This window comes from Rhinoraja longicauda, chromosome 2, assembly GCF_053455715.1.
Source record: "Rhinoraja longicauda isolate Sanriku21f chromosome 2, sRhiLon1.1, whole genome shotgun sequence".
Classification (NCBI taxonomy): domain Eukaryota; kingdom Metazoa; phylum Chordata; class Chondrichthyes; order Rajiformes; family Arhynchobatidae; genus Rhinoraja; species Rhinoraja longicauda.
This window is the reverse complement of record NC_135954.1, coordinates 18,375,017-18,396,553: the sequence shown is the minus strand read 5'-3', so window position 1 is coordinate 18,396,553 and position 21,537 is coordinate 18,375,017. Positions and strand designations below refer to the sequence as shown.

Below are 21,537 nucleotides of genomic sequence, written 5' to 3'. Positions count from 1 at the left end.
ATAGACTATTGACTGACGTCTATTATAAACCTACTGGCTCCCACAACTAGTGTATCTAGACTACACTTCTTCCCACCCTGCTTCCTGCAAAGACTCTATCCCCTACTCCCAATTCCTCCGCCTACGCCGCATCTGCGCCCAAGATGAGGTGTTCCATACCAGGACACAAGAGATGTCCTCATTCTTTAGGGAATGGAGGTTTCCCTCTTCCATCATAGATGAGGCCCTCACACGTGTCTCCTTGGTACTCCGCAGATCCGCCCTTGCTCCCCTTCCCCCTAGTCACAACAGGGAAAGATTCCCCCTAGTCCTTACCTTTCATCCCATCAGCCGCCGAATACAACACATAATCCTCCGACATTTTCTCCACCTCCAACGGGATCCCACCACGAGTCACATCTTCCCTTCTCCACCCCTTTCCACAATCCAGAGACCGTTCCCTCCACAACTCCCTGGTTAACTCATCCCACCCAAACCACCCCCTCCCCAGGTATCTTCCCCAGCAACTGCAAGAGATGCAACATCTGTCTCTATACCTCCCCCCCTCGACTCTGTCCAGGGGCCCCGACGGTCCTTTCAGGTTAGGTAGAGGTTCACTTGCACCTCCTCCAATCTCATCTACCGTATCCATTATTCAAGGTGTGGACTCTTGTACATCGGCAAGCCCAAACGTAGACTTGGTTGAAATGGAGATTTGGTTGAAATTCCAGTCATTAAGGGGAACCAAGAGAACAGATTGAGAGAGGGAGTATTTTCGCTGACAGGATTGAGAATAAATACATTTTTGTTACCTAAGTCTATTAAGGTCAATAGGAAAAAGAAGAAACATTGACAAATTATGCAAAAGATCAGCCTCAAGGCAAAGATCTCCTAGTAGGGATGAATAATTCAGTTTATCGGCAACTTCGCCGTGCTCTGGGCCATTTAAGATCATTTTGCCAAAATGTTCAACTCAATCCTGCACGTTTCAGATACTAGTCTTTTATGCACCACCTATCCTGCAAACCAACCTTCTTCATATCCACAGAGAGCAGAAGTTTCATTTCTACATCACTCTGCTCAGACCCTTTTAAAAAGCCTCCTTTTGCTATCTGGTGCCTCTTACATGCCCTTCCTATTCCTCACTTCAAACAATGCCTCGCACACACCCACCACCAAAATGTTCTTTTTTAGATTGCACCATTTTTTGGACAGGACCAGTCTATGAAAAATTTTGTGGAAGATCAACCATGATCACAGTGAATGGCGGCGTTGGCTCGAAGGGCCGAATGGCCTACTCCTGCACCTATTGTCTATTTTGGACATTCCTTACATTGAAGGTGTTGTTTGCATGTAAGCTGTTGCACATATTTGAGACACTGTAGAAGCAGAGGACAGAAGGCAGTTAATTACAAAGGGAAAGTGTCTGCTACACTATGACAACCTCAGGAGGATCAAACATTATTGGCCTTAGGCACAAAACCACCAATTAGCACCCTGAGTTACAAGTTGAAAACACATGTCTTTTTTATGTAGAGTCATAGAGTAATACAATGTGGAAACAGGCCCTTCGGCTGAACTCGCTCACACTGGCCAACAATGTCCCAGTGACACTAGTCCCACTTGCCTGCACTTCGTCCATATCCTTCAAACCTATCCTATCCATGTACCTTTCTAACTGTTTCTTAAACGATGGGATAGTCCGAGCCTCAACTACCTCCTCTGGCAGCTTGTTCCATACACCCACCACCCTATATGTGAAAAAGTTACCCCTCGGATTCCTATTAAATCTTTTCCCCTTCACCTTGAAGCTAAGTCCTCTGGTCCTCGATTCCCCTACTCTGGGCAAAAGACTGTGCATCTACCCAATCTATTCCTCTCATGATACAGTGAAGCTGGTCACAAAAATACAATACTTACATGGAAAGAATAGGAGCAACACTGTCAAGGGAAGCAATCAAAATTCCAATCTCGCAAATACCAGCTGTAAGCAGGAGGGCCCATGTTGGTTCACCATTTGCTTTCCCATGGCCAAAGACCTGTTTTTAAAAGCGGAAAAGGATAAAATAAAAATCTGAAAATCTATATGTCAATATATCAATATGTCTGCAAACTACCTAAGGAATTTGGCATTTGTACATCTGAAGCCACAAGTATGCCTACTTCATATCAACAATTGGGATGAGAATGTACAAGGCAGGATTAGTAAGTTTGCAGATGCCACTAATGAGGGTGGTATTGTAGATAGTGAAGATGGTTATCAAACTTTACAGCAGGATCTTGATCAGTAGGGGTAGTGGGCAGAGGAATGGTTAAGAGAGTTTAATGCAGATACATGCGAGGTGTTACATTTTGGAAAGTCTAACCAGGGCAGGCCATTCACAGTAAATGGTAGGGCTCTGGTGAGTGTTGTAGAGCAGAGGGATCTAGAGTGCAGGTACATAGTTCCTTGGAAGTGGTGTCACAGGTAGATAAGGTGGTCAAGAAGGCATGTGGTGCATTGGCCTTTTTCTTAGTCAGGGTATAGAAGTTGGGATAGACACAAAAAGCTGGAGTAACTCAGCGGGACAGGCAGCATCTCTGGAGAGAAGGAATGGGTGACATTTCGGGTCGAGACCCTTCTTCATACATTGGGATGTTATGTTACAGTTGGACAAGGTGCTGGTGAGGCCACACAGTTGGAGTATTGCATTAAGTTGTGATCACCCCGTTAAAGGAAATAAGTTGTTAAGGTGGAAAGATTGCAGAGAAGATATACAAGGATGTTACCAGGACCCAAGGGCCTGAGCAATGGGAGATGTTGGGCATGCTAGGGCTATATTCCTTGGAGTATATGAGGATGAGAGGTGATCTTATAGAAGTATATAAGCACATGAGGGAAATAGATATGGTAGATGCACAGAATCTTTTACCCAGAGCAGGGGAATCAAGAACCAGAGGACATGGGTTTAAGTTGAGAGGTGGAAAGATTTAGTAGAAATCTGAGGGGCAACTTTTTCAAATAGGGTGGTGGGTTTATGGAATGAGCTGCCAAAGGAGGTAATTAAGGCAGAAACTACAACAACATTTAAGAGACATTTGGACAGATACGTTGATAAGAAAAGTTTAGAGGGATATGGGCCAAATGCAAGGAGGTGGAACCAGTGTAGACTGGTTGCCATGAGCAAGCTGGGCCGGTTTCTGTGCTGCATAACTCTGTGACTCTACTGTGGGATTGACAGCAAAATTTAGACAGTGGGAAATATAAATAAATAGTTAACCCATGGATGACTTTGTGATCAGTAATTAGTTGACTTTGAGATTGTAGATGCTGCAATCAGGAGTAAAACATAAACTGCTGTACAGAAAATAGGTGCAGGAGGAGGCCATTTGGCCCTTCGAGCCAGCACCACCATATATAGTGATCATGGCTGATCATCCACAATCAGTAACCCGTGCCTGCCTTCTCCCCATATCCCTTGATTCCGCTAGCCGCATGAGCTCTATCTAACTCTCTTTTAAATTCATTCCAGTGAATTGGCCTCTACACCTTCTGTGGCAGAGAATTCCACAAATTCACAACTCTCTGGGTGAAAAAGTTTTTTCTCATCTCAGGTTTAAATGGCCTCCCCTTTATTCTAAGACTGTGGCCCCTGGTTCTGGACTCCCCCAACATTGGGAACATTTTTCCTGCATCTAGCTTGTCCAGTGCTTTTATAATTTTATATGTTTCTATAAGATCCCCTCTCATCCTTCTAAATTCCAGTGAATACAAGCCCAATCTTTCCAATCTTTCCTCATATGACAGTTCTGCCATCCCGGGGATTAAACTCGTGAACCTATGCTGCACTGCCTCAATAGCAAGGATGTCCTTCCTCAAATTAGGAAACCAAACTGCACACAATACTCCAGATGTGGTCTCACAACTGCAGAAGGACCTCTTTACTCCAATACTCAAATCCTCTCGTTATGAAGGTTAACATGCCATTTGCTTTCTTCACTGCCTGCTTTACCTGCTTGTTTACTTTCAGTGACTGGTGTACAAGGACTTCCCTTTTTCCTAATCTGACACCATACAGATAATAATCTGCCTCCTTGTTCTTGCTATCAAAGTGGATAACCTCACTTTTATCTACATTATACTGCACCTGCCCACTCACTCAACCTGTCCAAGTCACCCTGCAACCTCCTAGCATCATCTTCACAGTTCACACTGCCACCTAGCTCTGTGTTATCTGCAAACTTGCTAGTGTTACTTTTAATCCCATCATCTAAATCATTAATATATATTGTAAATTGTTGGGTTGTGACCCCAGCACCGAGCCTTGCGGCACTCCACTCGCCACTGCCTGCCATTCTGACAGGGACCCGTTCATTCCTACTCTTTCTTTCCTGTCTGCCAACCAATTCTCTATCCATGGCAATACCCCATCCCCAATGTCATGTGCTCTAATTTTGCCCACTAATCTCCTGTGTGGGATCTTATCAAAGGCCTTCTGAAAGTCCAGATACACTACATCCACTGGCTCTCCTTTATCCATTTTACTTGACACATCTTCAAAAAATTCCAGAAAATTAGTCAAGCAGGATTTCCCCTTCATAAATCCATGCTGACTTGGACCAATCCTTTTACTGCTATCCAATTGCGCAGTTATTACTTCTTTAATAATTGACTCCAGCATCTTCCCCACTACCGATGTCAGGCTAACTGGTCCATAATTCCCTGTTTTCTCTCTCGCTCCTTTCTTGAAAAGTAGGATAACATTAGCTACACTCCAATCCACAGAAACTCATCCTGAATCTATAGAACATTGGAAAATGATTACCAATGCGTCCACGATTTTGAGTGCCACCTCCTTGAGTACACTGGGATGCAGACCATCAGGCCCTGTGGATTTTAGTCTTCAATCCCATCAGTCTACCCAATACCATTTCTCGCCTAATGCAAATTTCTTTCAGTTCCTCTGTCTCCCTACATCCTCTGCCCTCTAGTACATCTAGGAGATTGTTTGTGTTTTCCTTAGTGAAGACAGATCCGAAGTACCTGTTCAACTCTTCTGCCATTTCCTTGTTCCCCATAATAATTTCACCTGTGTCTGCTTTCAAGGGACCCACATTTGTCTTTACTAATCTTTTTCTCTTAACATACCTAAAGAAGCTTTTACTATCTTTCTTTATATTCTTGGCCAGCTTACCCTGGTACTTTATCTTTTCACCCCATATCGCTCTTTTTGTTACCTTCTGTTGTCATTTGAAAGTTTCCCAATCCTCTGGCTTCCCACTACTCTTTGTTGTGTTATACATCTTTTCTTTAGGTTTTATTCCATCCCTAACTTCCCTTGTGAGCCACGGTTGCCTCTTACTCCCCTTAGAATCTTCCTTTGGAATGAAATGATCCTGCATCTTCTGGATTATGCCCAGAGATTCCTGCCATTGCTGTTCCACTGTTATTCGTGCTAGGATCCTTTTCCAGTCGACCTTGGCCTGCTCCTCTCTCATGCCTTTTAGTCCCCTTTGTTCAACTGCAACACTTAAACTTCTGATTTAACCTTCTCCCTCTCAAATTGCACATGAAAATTTATCATATTATGATCACTGCCTCCTAATGGCTCATTACCTTGAGTTCCCTTATTAAATCTGGTTCATTGGACAACACTAAATCCCGAATTGCCTTCTCTCTGGTAAGCTCCAGTACAAGCCGCTCTGAGAATTCATCTCGGAGGCACTCTACAAACCCTTGCCAGGCTACTGTTTGAGGGCCTGTAGATAACTTCCATTAGTGTCTTCTTTCCTTTACAATTTCTCAATTCTATCCACAGCGACTCTACATCGTCAGTCCCTATGTCACCCCTCGCAAGGGACTGAATTTCACCCCTCATCAACAGTTACCCCATCTCCTCTGCCCACCTGCCTCTCCTTTCTATAGGACGTAAAACCCTGAATATTCAGTTCCCAGTCCCGATCCTCCTGCAGTCATGTCTCTGTAATCCCCACAATGTCATATCTACCAATCTTTAACTGAGCCTCAAGCTCATCCACTTTACTTCTTATACTACGTGCATTCATATATAATACTTTAAATCCATTACTCACCTCACCTTTCACATTGATTCCTATTTCACTTGGCCATACTCTCCTGTCCTATTAATTCTGGTATCTTTCTTAACTTTTCCGATACTCTTTCCCTTTAACTCCATCCTTGTATTTCCAATTTCTCTCCCCCCCCCCCATGAACTGAATAGGTCAAGCAGCATCTGTAGAAGCTGCTGAGTTTTTTCCAGCAGTTTTAATTTTGTCTTAAAGGTCCACTTAGCCTGATTTTCCATGGACTTTGTGCTCTCCTTAATCCTTTAACCAAAATCTAGTTCCTCCCCTTATCTAAATTGAACCTTGTTAGGAATGTCCGGAGACTTCAGTAAATTAATTAATTCTAGAATTTTGTTAAAATTCTACCTTTTGCTCAACCTTAATGCAACTTCATTATAAATCATATCTACTTACCCGTAGGAAAGGGACTATCCCATCCCTGGCAATGGCCTGCATTAGCCGAGGAGCCCCAGTGAGACTTTGAAGACCGGCACCACATGTTGAAAAGAAAGAACCGATCACAATAACCCAGGGAGAAGGCCAAGCTAGAATCCCGATGACAAGATTGCCATTTACAGACTCGCCAAACCTGTGAACAAAAGTAGGCTCTTTTTAAAAGCAAATTTGAAAGAAGGGGAAGAAACAGTAGTAAACTAATCAGACAGATATCTAGGAAAGCAGGAACAACAATGTCATGGGTAACTGCATTCACTTCAGCGCATGAGCTGCAGGGAATTAAACAGAGCTCCCTAAGCATTCAATGGAGATGCTCATGGACATATAGTGCCCTCCATGTTTGGGACAAAGACCCATCATTTATTTATTTGCCTCTGTACAGATGCTCCCCGACTTACAATGCTTCGACTTTACGGCGGTGTAAATGCTGGGCAATGGCAGCGAGTCGCAGCTCGCTTCCGGCCACGTGATCAGGTGTATTAAATGCATTTCGACACGATATTTTCGGTTTGCGATGGGTTTCTCGGAACGTAATTCCATCGTACGTTGAGGAGTACTCCACAATTTGAGATTTGTAATAGAAAAAATCATGTGTTTAAAGTGCACATTGTCAGATTTTATTGAAGGGTATTTTATTTTTATACATTTTGGTATCACCAGGCAGAAAGTACAGCTGTGTTTATACATAGTGCCCCCATTTCAGGGCACCATAATTTTTGGGACACATGGCTTCACAGGTGTTTGTAATTGCTCAGGTGTGTTTAATTGACTCTTTCATGCAGGTATAAGAGAGCTCTCAGCATCTAGTCTTTCCTCCAGTCTTTCCATCATCTTTGGAAACTTTTATTGCTGTTTATCAACATGAGGGCCAAAGTTGTGCCAATGAAAGTCAAAGAAGCCATTAGGAAACTGAGAAACAAGAACAAAACTGTTAAGAGACACCAGCCAACCCTTAGGTTTACCAAAATCAATGGTTTGGAACATCATTAAGAAGAAAGAGAGCACTGGTGAGCTTACAAATTGCAAAGGGACCGGCAGGCCAAGGAAGACCTCCACAGCTGATGACAGAAGAATTCTCTGTATGATAAAGAAAAATCCCCAAAGACCTGTCCGATAAATCAGAAACACTCTTCAGGAGCCAGGTGTGGATTTGACAATGACCACTGTCCGCAGAAGACTTCATGAACAGAAATACAGAGGCTACACTGCAAGATGCAAAACACTGGTTAGCCACAAAAATACACATCCACATACTCCTCTGTCAAGCTCCTCAAGTTTGCGGATGACACAACCCAGATTGGACTGATCCAGGATGGGGAGAAATCTGCCTACAGACGGGAAGTGACACAGCTGGCGTCCTGGTGCCATTGCAACAACCTGGAGCTCAATGCTCTTAAGACAGTGGAACTAATTGTAGACTTTCAAAGAGATCCCCCTCCCCTCACCATCAACAACACCATAGTCACATCTGTGGAGTCATTTAAGTTCCTTGGAACCATCATCTCCAGGGACCTTAAATGGGGGGCCACCATCGACTCCACAGTCAAAAAGGCCCAACAGAGGATATACTTCCTGCGGCAGCTGAGGAAACACAATCTGCCACAGGCAATGATGGTCCAATTCTATACTGCTATCATTGAGTCTGTCCTCACCTTCTCCATTATGGTCTGATTTGGCTCAGCCACCAAGCATCTGGAGGCTGGATTGTTCGCACAGCTGAGAAGGTTGTTGGCTGCAACCTTCCCCCATTGACGAACTGTACACTGCAAGGGTCAGGAAGCGTGCGGGCAAGATCATCTCTGACCCCTCTCACCCTGGCCACAAACTCTTTGAAGCACTTCCCTCTGGAAGGCGACTCCGGACTGCCAAAGCAGCCACAGCCGGACATAAAAATAGCTTTTTTCCAAGAGTGGTAGTTCTACTCAATAACCAAAATCTGTAGTTTTATTTTTGCTCTAGTTTATTTTTGCCCACGTTTAGACCATAATGTTGTATCCTTATTGTTTTGATGTGTTTATGCTTTATTCTTAATTGTTAACTGTATGTTTGTGTTGTCATTTGTGAGCGGAGCACCAAGGCACATTCCTTTTATATGCACATACTTCGCCAATAAACTTATTCATTCATTCATTCAAATAGGTTACAGTTTGCCAAGAAGTACTTAAAAGAGCAACCACAGTTCTGGAAAAAGGTCTTGTAGACAGATGAGATGAAGATTAACTTATATCAGAGTGATGGGAAGAGCAAAGTATTAAGGAGAGAAGGAACTGCCCAAGATCCAAAGCATACCACCTCATCTGTGAAACACAGTGGTGGAGGTGTTATGGCCTGGGCATGTATGGCTGCTGAAGGTACTGGCTCATTTATCTTCATTGATCATACAACTGCTGATGGTAGTAGTATAATGAATTCTGAAGTGCATAGACACATCCTATCTGCTGAAGTTCAAACAAATGCCTCAAAACTCATTGGCCAGCGGTTCATTCTACAGCAAGACAATGATCCCAAACATACTGCTAAAGCAACAAAGGAGTTTTTCAAGCCTAAAAAATGGTCAAAGCTAAAAGTGGCCAAGTCAATCACCCGATCTGAATCCAATTAAGCATGCCTTTAATATGCTGAAGAGAAAACTGAAGGGGACCAGCCCCCAAAACAAGCATAAGCTAAAGATGGCTGCAATACAGGCCTGGCAGAGCATCACCAGAGAAAACACCCAGCAACTGGTGATGTCCATGAATCGCAGACTTCAAGCAGTCATTACATGCAAAGAATATGCAACAAAATACTAAATATGACTACTTTTATTTACATGACATTGCTGTATACCAAACATTACGGTGCCCTGAAATCGGGGGACTATGTATAAACACTACTGTAATTTCTACATGGTGAAACCAAAATGTATAAAAATGGCCGTTATTAAAATCTGACAATGTGCACTTTAACCACTTGTGAATTTTCTATCACAAATCTCAAATTGTGGAGTACAGAGACAAATAAATAAATGATGGGTCTTTGTCCCAAACATTATGGAGGGCACTGCAGCATCAAATTACAGCAAAATTGAATTTTCTTTTGCGGCTTCATTGAGCAATTCAGTGTGGGAACTTCCCTTCAGATTTCCACTCATAATTTCTGGGAAAATAGTCATGGGGATTTTGGGCAGATGGAACAAATCCAACTTCAGAGCTTAAAAAAATCATTCCCCATTCACATCATTCCAACCCAGCAACCACTTATTCCCAACCCACAGTGGGAAGATCCCAGGACAGAGTTGCAAAGATGGTTTGCATACATTTGATCCATTTTCTTTGATATTTGAAGAGCAACTAAATTTACACACAAGCAGCAAAACATCACCTGATCATTCACCCTCCCATTAGTCTCGCCCATTGAAACCTTAAGAACTGGCTGAAATCCCAATGTTCAGACAGACTTCAGATAGTATGTGTCTACAGACCATTAGGGCCCTTGTTGACAACAGTAAAAAAACAAATAAATGCATAACGAATGCAGTTCTATATTTCGAAACTCAGCAGTTAGCTATTTGGCTGGGGCTTCAGCGTATAACACAAGATCAGTGAAGCTGATCAGCACATGATATTTTGACCAATTTTCCTTCAGCATGGGATTGGCAAAAATAGCAATTGAGATAATACCATCAAACAATCCGTTCATCATTTTGACTTTGGTGTATGTTCAATGTTGAACAAACAGCTTTAAAAAAAAAAGCAGGACATCATCTGTGAAATGCATTTCTCCAACTTTGTGTTGAACACTTGACACCTGTGATGGTTCTAAACCTAATTTGAAGATTTCATATTATGGTTGTTCATCAGCACATCATAATCTAAAAATGACATCCAGTGTCTCATTTGAAATTAGTAACAAACTAATTAATCTCTTTGGCAATTCATTAACACTGTATTTGGCATTTATTTAAAACTATTAATTTTGGGGGGAAATTCCAAACTGGGCACTCAGTTTTTCCTAAAAATCTTAATACAGATCACCATAAATTTGTACAGATCACTTACTTGTCCCTCAAGAGGACACCTTCAATGCAAGCACCAAACAGGATAATGCACGACAAGTCTTTTGTTAATCGTTAAGGAAATTATTGTTACGTTACTTAGGTTAGTTGTGTTTCTAATTGTACTTTCTGTACTTTCTTTAAAGAACAACCAAAATTGCTGTACAGCCCAAAACTACTTTCATAATAGTATTCTCAGAGCTTGGATTTTTATTTTTTTGGTTCAAGGGCTGTTTTTTCCCCATTAATGTTCAAGAAAATGTTTTCAAAAGTTCAATCTTTGTTAAGTTTCCATCGCTATGAATCATGATAAAATGGAAATTGGCTAAAATAAGTCAGTCATTTGACTTAAAATGAGACACAGTCTTGTTACCTTATTAAATATTATCATCGTCTAACTATTCAGCACTGTCACCATATTCACCAGCTCACAATTGGCTTGGTTGGTACTCTGTCATGCCTGCTGATAGCCACATGCAGCTGGCTTTAAGCAAAATGCATGTTTTGTATGGTTGTCATTCATTGCTGCCACCAGTTTTATCAATGAAACGTAAAATTTATTTTTCTAAGTACATTTTTGATTTTAGTTTTCAAATTTGTAAATGTTGAAAAATATCAGGTCCTAATTATTTTCTTCTTGATGGAAAACGTTCATGACTTACAGACTGTGGAGTAATAGATCGACAATAAGGCAGTGGAAATCATCATTGCGAAATATCTCTGTGACAAAAGCATTTTAGTATATCTTGGTGAAAATGACAATGATAAGTCGTAGCTGCAGTTGTATAAGACGTTGGTGAGACCGGATTTAGAATATTATATTCAGTTCTGGCTACCATGTTATAGGAAAGATATTGTCGAGCTTGAAAGGGTTCAGAAAATTACAAGGATGTTGCCAGGACTAGAGGGTGTGAGCTACAGGGAGAGGTTGAGTAGGCTTGGTCTCTATTCCATGGAGTGTAGGAGGATGAGGGGAGATCTTATAGAGGTATACAAAATCATGAGAGGAATAGATCGGATAGATGCACAGTCTTTTACCCAGAGTAGGGGAATCGAGGACGAGAGGACATAGGTTCAAGATGAAGGGAAAAAGATTTAATAAGAATCCGAGGGGTAACTTTTTCACACAGAGGGTGGTGGCTGTATGGAACAAGTTGCCAGAGGAGGTAGTTGAGGCTGGGACTAGGGTAGCTGGGACATTGTTGGCCAGTGTGGGCGAGTTGGGCCGAAGGGCATGTTTCCACACTGTCTCAATCTATGACTCTATAAACAAATACCAAAGCAAGGGGGAACTGAAGGGCCACCAGGCTTTGAATGGATTTTCCACAGACCCGAGTATACAACAGAGAGCACACTGTTCGACCAGATGAGCAAGGAATTAAAATAATAGGCAATGCTACCAATAAACAAACTGAAGGGCAAATACTCAAGATTTGCAACCATGGCCTATTCTCAGCATTTTACGATGACTTGTGGTGGCTACGTCTGAATCCGGAATGCTGTAGGAAGTTGGTGTAGTGAAACACATGAGCTCATTATCACATTTTAACCTCATTCAGCTTCCCAATATCATTACTTATTAACCACTGGGCTGAATCCAACTGGCCACTGTTCAGATGCCCTCAGGAATGACAACTTTCTGGGATTCTCTGGCATGATGATGGGGAAATCACTTTTCCCATCCAATGTCAGCTAGACCTGCCAGTGGATCTGCAACCTCATTCATCTGAACAGGAGTTTCCAGCATGGGAGACAAGTTGTTTTACTGATTTTTTATATTTTAATTACTTTAATCATATCCTACTTGTAATATTTCAGTGCCTCTGAATATCAATGTTGTATCTAGGAATATCAAAGCTGTTAAAAAATATCTCCCAGCTTTAAGAGGAGGCGAGACTTTCTGGGGATTGTTACGGGAACAAATCCTCAGTGGTTGATGGGATGAGACCAGAGCACTGAGGCACTGCTGCACCTTACCACCTAATTCCCAGGGATGGGCTGTCAGCTTATCTGGCACTCCACACCTGGCTCAGGTATGCGGGGGCAGGCACAATGAACAGATCTAGCATGTCAGTGAAATTCTAGATAAAACAATTTTTTTTTAATGTATTAAATGTAAATGTCCAAATAAATTTAGATAGGTACATGGATAGGACAGGTTTAATAGGATATGGGCCAAACGCAGGCAGTTGGGACTAGTGTAGATGGGCTATGTTGGCCAGTGTGGACAAGTTGGGCCGAAGGGCCTGTTTCCACACTGTAAGACTCTGACTCTATTCCAGGCCCATGTGATATATTGCCATTATTTATTGACAATTCAGATTTTGTCATGGAGCAGTTAGTTTGGATTGGGTTGGAGATAAATGCAGAGTTCCCTTTCTTCATTGACAGTAATTAAATGGTCATTCAATTTCTGTCTAGAAATTACCAAATCTACAGATCTTATGACAGCTACCATGACAATTTCACAATTTCTACAGCATTACATATTTGAACTTTGGATGATCATTTCCCAGAGAAAGGATACAAATGAAAGAGGTTGTAATAATTGCTAATAATGTTCCAGTAGGGATGGATTTCTGGGCATCTTTTAAGTCTCCAGATCTGTTTGAACCTGCCATGATGCCTGTTGAGGAAAAGTAAAGAATCTTAGTCCAGAATCAAGTGCTCTATTAATTAAAATTATGTACATTCAACTCTTTATATTAATCATGTACAGTCTTTTCATTGACTGGATACCACAAAACAAAAATGCTTTTCTTTGTACGTGACAATCGATTAAACCAAACTAAACTAACCCTCTTGAAATGTGCAAAATCATGAGGGGCATGAATACATTAAACTTTTTTTTCCCAGAGTAGAGAATTCTAAACTAGAGGTCATTGGTTTAAGGTGAGAGGGAAGAGATTTAAGAAGGATCTCAGTGGCAATTTTTTCACTCTGATTGTTGTCAGTCTGGAACAAGCTACAGAGGAAGCTATAGAATTACGATCTGAAAAATACATTGGGATAGACATATGGATAGGAAGGGTTTAGAGGGATATTGATCAAATGCAGGCAAATGGGACTAGCCCAGATTGCCAACTTGGTGGACATGGACAAATTGGCCTCAAGTTCCTGCTTCCATGCATTATACCTCTTGGCTTACACCTTAAAACATTGGATGGCAGATTAATTGTATGCCCCACAGTAGCTTCACAGCCATAAACATCACCTGTAACGGAGGGGAAATAGATGCCAACCAGCATGGTGAAGTAGGTTCCAATGTCATTGAACACATATGGCAGTCCCGCATTCGTTTCAGTTTCCGAAGCAGGAATCGATAGCAGTCCCTGCTTTTCCAACATTTCTCCTTGGGGTCCATAATTACTCCATATATTGTCTAAAGGAAAACAGGAATAAAAGAATCAAAGTATCATGAAAACATTGGTTAAGGAGCGGCCTATTCAAAACAGAAAGAAATAACATTTGTACATGATGACATCATTCTATACAAAACAGGAAAATAGATGCCAGGCAAGTTAAAATTAACCCTTTTGAGTACATTGCTATAGTGCAATTGAATACATCAATGGACAACATTTTAAAGCACTACATTCATATGTGAAATGTTAAACATCTGCTGGTCTTGCAATCCTTCAAGATCTTTAACCTTTGCCAATTCAGGGCCACAGAGCATCTCCTATTCCAGGACTACCAGGCGAGGTGGTAGAAGCATATAGGATAGCAATGTTTAAGAGGCATTGAGACAGAAAACACAAATAAAAATAATTACAATAAAACACAACAGAGTGATAGTGAAAATAAGCATAAACTGCACATTAGTCAAATTAGGCCCATTTCTGATTGTCTTCGTGCCAATGAACGAGGAATCTCCAGGGATCATTTAAAAAAAATGAGCATACTTGTAATATGGTCAATCTAAGTGCATTTCCGAAAAGAAGTTGGGAAATTAGGCTAACTTGGTAATGTTAACTTAATAGTCACATTGGAAAAGACAAGTGCATTAATTAGAGTAGAAAAATGCTCACAAAACTCACAAAAGAGTTATTGGCAACAAAAATAGTGAAATTGCTCTCAGGCAAGTCCCATATAAATCAATAACTAATGATCACAATCCACAATTAAGAGAAACAGGATCTTAATCATTTATTGTAAAACTATAGAATCTGCATACAACTTTTGTAGATTTTTTTTGCGTGCACACGCCAAAATGCACACTGCTTTAAAGCCTGAATAAACTGAATTGTTCGATTTACCACGACCATTCGAAATTTCCTGTGTGTCGTCCCAAAATGAACCATGATTAAGTGGGCAAATAAACACTAGGCAAAAGCCTGACTCAGGGTGTATGTGAAATAAAAGCAGAGTAACCGTTTTTATATTTATTGTTTCTTATTTATTTTTTATATTTTGTGTTTAAGCTTTCCATTGAAATATTTAATAATGAATAGAACTTAAAATCATGAAATAAAAATCTAGTTTGCTCACCTATTTTATCGATGTCTCATTCTGTAGTCCCTGCCGTTGTCTAACGTCGTCAATGCTAGAACTGTTTTTTTGCACTCGTCACGATTTAAAAAAAAATTCAAACAACGCAATTATAATGACCCTGGCGTCAACTACAGGCCTCGTGGTGGGTTACGTGCCGACATTTTGTAAGGGAGCTTAGAAATCAGTATAAGAGATGTCTTATATATACTTTTTATTGGTGTTTTTTTTTCAAATTTTGAAAGTGTTAAATTTTGGTCGATTTTGATCACAAATTAGCTCAAAAGGATCTTAGGGAGGCCCACTTTTAATGCTGTGGTATTTCATTGGGATTTAATAACTTTCAAATTTGGCTACCCATGTCACAGTTTGGTACCTTTATTTATGGAAACACCCATTTACAACGTTTACAGTTCTGTTCTCATCACCCATCTTGGTCACATCTTCAAAAAAACTCAGTAAGATTCTTGAGTCATGATCTCCCCATGCCGACTATCCCTAATCAGCCCTTGTCCACCTAAATGCATGTATATCTTATCCCTCGGAATACTCTCTGTTAACTTGGCAACCACAGATGCTAGACTGGCTAGTCTGCAGTTCCCTGGCTTTTCCCTGCAGCCCTTCTTAAATCAGAGGTATAACATTTTCCACCCTCCAGTCTTCCGGCACCTCACCTGTATTTAATGATGCCTCATAAATTTAAACCAGAGCACCTGCAATTTTCTTTCTAGCTTTCCACAGTGTCCTCGCATACCTCCGATCAGGCCAGGGAGATTTGTTACCTTCATACGCATTAGGACCGTCAGCACCTCCTTGACCGTAATACTGGCTGCCCTCAAGATACTTCCATTGACTACCCTCAGTTCCCTGGTCCTCTTGTCTTTATTGTGGAAATTAAAATAAAGAGCACTATTGGGAGGTTATTGTTCCGAAACATTAATTCTGATTATTTCTCCTGATAAACACACTAATTAGTTGGCGTTTTCAAACATTTTCATTTCCTTTTTCCAGCATCCAGTGTTATGCTTTTATTTTGCCATGTTTGGTCTCATTACTATGATTAAGTTCACACTTTAAGAGCCACGATGAAAACTACCATTATATGTGTGCAGAGAGGAAGTTTTGCTTTTTTAATGAAATGGAGCAAGAAGATTTGGACAAATGTTAACATCCATTAAAAGTTTGTCCACATACATCAGCATTTTATGACACTCACCAAATATTACATTGCTGGCAATCCCAGGTATCCCTTGAATCTGTGTGACATTGTTGAGTTCAAAATATTCATTACAAGTAGAATTGAAAGAGGACTCCTGACAGAAAACTTTCCAGAGCTGAGACGTCACTGTCTGGTTCCCTTGAATTATAATCTTAGCACATTTGTCAAAGCCTTTCCAGGCTAATGTTCTGTTTCCAAGCAGGCATAGGCTATGGATGATATAAAATAAGAAAGTATAACATGAGACTGTTATCAAGACAAAATCAAGAACACAGAATTGTCACCTGCTTACAAGTCCAAGAAATCAAACTTCATATAATCTTTTGCTATTTCTGCATTTGCAATGTGACAATCTTTTTGAGGATGATAGGTTTAGTGCTATATTTCCTGGCTGTGTTATCTTAATTGAGGAATTCTATCTTTGATAGATTACTACTGCCTTTAAAATAACATCAATCAAAAATATAAATTTTGAGAGCATATAGCAATGTCAAAAAATTAGCTAATCAGATGACTATACAAATTTATGGTTCTAAAGGAGACAATTCAACCCATTTTCCCCTTGCTGGGAAAAAATGAACTTTAAGTTACTTCTGTAGTATAATGCAGCACAGAAAAAGTTCCTTCGTCCAAAAGACTCCATGCAGATCATCAACCACCTATTTACACTAATCCTACAATAAAATATTTTTTGGGGGCAATTTATAGTGGGGGTCAAGGAAAGAGCGTTCACGTCACAGCCCTGTTTCCACCAATCTTTCCACCACTATGCACAAGCACACTCGCAAGACGCAATTGTATGCAAAAGATCATGCCCAGAGACGGATGTAGAAGTCGATGTCAGAAACGAGGGTCCTTTTCAGGACCGGTATTGACAGTTATTTTTGCAAATGTTGAAGGGCTTTCATCTTCAGAGCAAAACATGCTGGCTAAGGTTTGCAGTAAGATGCATAGTGAGATCCTCTGCTTGCAGGAGACACACAGATGGAGCGAGATCAACCGCCCCAGAATACCTGGCATGGTCTTGGCAGTCGAGCGACCCCATCGTCGGTATGGCGGTGCTATCTTTGTTAAAGCAGGCTCTGTTATCGAAGCCACCTTAAAATCAGAAGAACTTACCATTGAAGTTCTTACTGTTGAGTCGAGCAGTGTTGTGATAACAGCAGTTTACAAACCACCAGTAGAAGACTTCAGTTTCCCAGATCCTGTCCCACAAGGTAAAACAAACCACAGATCATCATCGGAGGCTTCAACAGTCATAGTATCCAATGGGGATACATGGAGATCAACAAGGATGAAGAAGCGGCAGAAGAATGGATGGATGCCAACCAACTTAGTCTCATTCATGATGCCAAACTACCTCCTTCGTTCCACAGTGCCCGTTGGAGACGTGGGTACAATCCAGACTTGGCTGCTGTTACCAATGACATTGCAGTTTTGTGCAAGAAGATTGTGATGGATCCTGTACCACAGACTTAACATCGTCCTATTGGTATCCTAGTTAATGCAGCAGCAATACCTACTATTGTGCCTTTTAAAAGGCGCTTTAACTTCAAGAAAGCTGACTGGAATGGGTTCAGACTTGAATTGGAACAGAAGATCAAAAACATCAAACCAACACCAGGAAACTACCAAAAGTTCAGCGAACTTGTTAGAAAAACAGCATAAAGGCACATTCTCCAAGGCTACAGGGTAGAGTACATACCCGGTCTCTCTAAGGAGAGAGCTGCCCTCTACAGTGACTATGTCACCATGTTTAAAACTGATCCCTTCTCCGAGGAAACTACACCCACCAGTGAGAGGGCGATGGAAAGTATCTCCAAAGAGCACCAAAAGACCTGTAACGCACTGGTTGAGTCTACAGACATGTCACAGAACAGCAAGAAGGCATCTAATTGGTCTCTAATCCACAAGCTTTGTGGTGACCCTAAAGTTGCTCCTCAGCAACCCAAGGTCACTAGAAATCAAGTTGCTCATCAATTGCTCTTGAATGGTAAAAAGTGGAAAGAGGTAAAAGAAGACCAAGCTGGACCGTAGCAAGTACAGTGAAGACCCAGGCTTTACAAGACCATTTCCCATGGAAGAGCTGGAAACTGCCATTTCAAGTCTTAAACCAGGAAAGGCAATCGGCTTGGATAACATTGCAAATGAACAGATCAAATATATCGGACCTGATGCAAGGAAGTGGTTATTACAACTGTACAATCACTGCCTATCAACCAACAAGCTGCCCAAGATCTGGAAGAAAGCACATGTGATAGCACTGTTAAAATCAGGGAAAGAACCATCAATCCCAAAGAGCTACAGGCCGATCTCACTTCTGAGTCACACCTATAAGTTGTCTGAACGCCTGATCCTAAACAGAATAGCTCCAACAGTAGATGAACGCCTCATCCCCGAGCAAGCAGGATTCCGCCCTGGAAAGTCAACAACAAGCCAAGTTCTCAACCTCACACAACAAAGATGGATTTGAGAAAGGGATGGTGACAGGCGTAGGCTTTGTTGACTGATCTGCAGCATATGACACAGTCCACCACAGATGTCTGCTTAGCGAGATCTTGGATCTGACGAAGGACATTTGGCTCACAGAGCTGATTGAAAGTATGTTGGAGAACAGGATGTTCTTTGTTGAGTTGGGTGGCAAACGAAGCAGATGGCATAGGCTGAAGAATGGTCCCGCCCTCAAGGGAGCGTGCTTGCTCCCTTACTCTTCAACATCTACTCTAATGACCAACCAAGAAGTGATGGAACTCAGCGCTTTGCATATGCTGATGACCTGGGTGTTGCAGCCCAAGATATTGATTCTTCAGTTGTAGAGGGAAAGCTGACCGATGCTCTCAATCAACTAACACCATATTATGAGGAGAACCACCTCCGTACAAACTCATCTAAGACACAGGTGTGTGCCTTCCACTTGAGAAACCGAGAAGCCAAGAGACAACTTCAGGTGAACTGGTCTGGAACAACAATGGAGCACTGTGAGCATCCGGTTTACCTTGGTGTAAACCTTCACCGATGTCTTCAAGACCCATATTGAGAAGACAAAGGCGAAAGTGAGCACACACAACAATGTTGTTAGTAAGCTCACCAACACAAGATGGGGTGCTAGCCCACAGACCCTATGTTCCAACGCCTTGACCCTCTGCTATTCTATTGCGGAGTATGCACGCCCAGTATAGAAAAGATCCACCCATGGCAAGAAGCTGGAACCAGCCCTCAATGCTTCCTGCAGACTTGTCACAGGTTAGCGCAAGCCAACAAGTACTGACAGCCTCTACCTTCTGGCAGGCATAGGCCCGCCAGACATCAGAAGAGCAGGAGCCAGCATGAAGGAGCGGCAGTGGCAGATAACAGATGAACCACATCCAATGTTTGGCCAGACACCATTTCCGAGCCGCCTAAAGTCGAGGAAAAGTTTTCTTAACTGTGTGACTCCTCTTGAAGCTGGCATTACAACAAGTGAAGCACGAGTCTCCATATGGGGTGATAGAATAGCTGCTCTACCTCCCTCAACGACCATGGGACTAACGGCAAGTGAGCAACTCCTTCCTGGTGCAGACGCCAGTTGGGCCAGATGGAAATGCCTCAATCGATTGAGAACTGGTGTTGGAAGACCAAGGTGACTCTAAACAAATAGGGATATACTGTAACTCCAACAATGTCACCTGCGAATGTGGTATTGAACCACAAACAATGGAACACCTGCTGAAATGCCCTCAACTGGAAAACTAAACAGTGGTCAATTAACTTATTAACCACACATCTTTAGGATGTGGGAGAAAGCAGAGCACTCGGAAGAAGACATCACATGGTAAAAATGAAGACCTCACCCAGATGGTCAGGATTTTCCCCTTGCATTTGACCTCCCAAAATGCAACAGCTCCCAATTGCTCAGATCCAACTCCTTCTGCCATTTCTCTACCCATTTCTGTAGCTGATCTATATTCTATTGTTTACTTTGACAGCCTTCATCGCAATCTGTGACCCCAGCAATCTTGGTGTCATCTGCAAATCAACCCATCTACGTTTACGTCTATTTACATGTATCACAAATATAATCATGTAGTCACATAATCACATAGTCATTTATGTGTATCACAAACAGAAGAGGTCCTAGCACAGATCCCTGTGGAACTCCACTGGTCACAGACCTCCAGCTTGAATGTTATCCCTCCACCACAACCCTCAGTCTTCTATCAGTAAGACAGTTCTGAATCCACACTGTTAATCCCATGAATCCTAATCTTCTGGATCAGCCTACCATGGAGAACTTTATGAAATGGCTTACAAAAATCGATCTAGACAACATCCACTGCCCTACCCTCGTCAATCATCTTCATCGCCTCCTCAAAATGCTCACCCAAGTTAGTAAGACATGACCTGCTGTGTATAAAGCCATGTTGACAGTCCCTCATTACCCATTCTGTTCCAAATAGGAGTAAAGCTTATCCCAAAGAATCCTCTCCAATAGCTTCCTTAACACTGATGCAAGACGCACCAGCCTATAATAATTCACTGAATTCTCTCTACTTCCCTTCTTAAACAGAGGAAAACCATTGGCTACTCTCCAGTCCTCTGGTGCCTCACCTGTGATAAGCAAAGGCACAAAAATCCTTGTCAAGGCTCTCCCAATCTCCTCTTTTGTCTTTCTCAATAACCCTGGATAGATTCCATCCGTTCTGTGACTGGATAGCATGCAAACAAATGCTTTTCACTGTACCTTGGTGCACGTGACAAACTAAACTAAATTAATGGAATAACTCAGTGGGTCAGGCAGCATCTCTGGAGAAAAAGGAATAAGAGGCGTTATTTCTCCAGCTGAGATGGAGGACTCTCTCAATTCCTCTGTCTCCACCACACAAGATGAGGTGTTCCATACTAGGACGCTCGAGATGTCCTCAGTCTTCAGGGAACATGGTTCCCCCCTTCGATCATAGATAAAACAATCACGTGACTTTTCTGTGTCGGCCGCTGGAAGCCCTGCAACAGCCTATGGCTCGGCTGGATCGGACACCGCTCCAAGAGGCTGAGCACGTGGACTAGACGCGGCTTACAGCAGTGGAGCAATGGTGGAGAACACGAACGTCTACGTTTGGCCAGGCCGACCCTGGAATGCCGCGTGTACAACGGACATTTCCGTCACCTCGTAATGGACCCCTCTATTAAACACATCTTCCAATCTGCACCCCCTTCCGCCATCCGCAAGGACATCTCCTTCCACAACTTGATTCACCCATCCCTTCCCAACCCAATCAATGCGTTACCAGGAACTTTACCCTGCAACCACAGGAAA

At 42.0% G+C, this 21,537-nt stretch overlaps 1 protein-coding gene across 3 annotated transcripts in view; it reads right to left on the bottom strand.

The window, feature by feature from the left end:
* Positions 1-21,537, bottom strand: part of LOC144602536 (solute carrier family 12 member 7-like) — a 218,610-nt gene that overhangs the window by 41,718 nt on the left and 155,355 nt on the right. For all 3 annotated transcript variants that reach the window (XM_078415667.1, XM_078415673.1, XM_078415681.1), the window contains exons 8-13: positions 16,242-16,453; positions 13,749-13,916; positions 13,062-13,160; positions 10,539-10,596; positions 6,460-6,634; positions 1,900-2,018 (exon numbers count right to left, since the gene is read on the bottom strand). In XM_078415667.1, the coding sequence (XP_078271793.1) occupies positions 1,900-2,018; positions 6,460-6,634; positions 10,539-10,596; positions 13,062-13,160; positions 13,749-13,916; positions 16,242-16,453 (831 nt within the window). The remainder of the gene's footprint in view (positions 1-1,899; positions 2,019-6,459; positions 6,635-10,538; positions 10,597-13,061; positions 13,161-13,748; positions 13,917-16,241; positions 16,454-21,537) is intronic.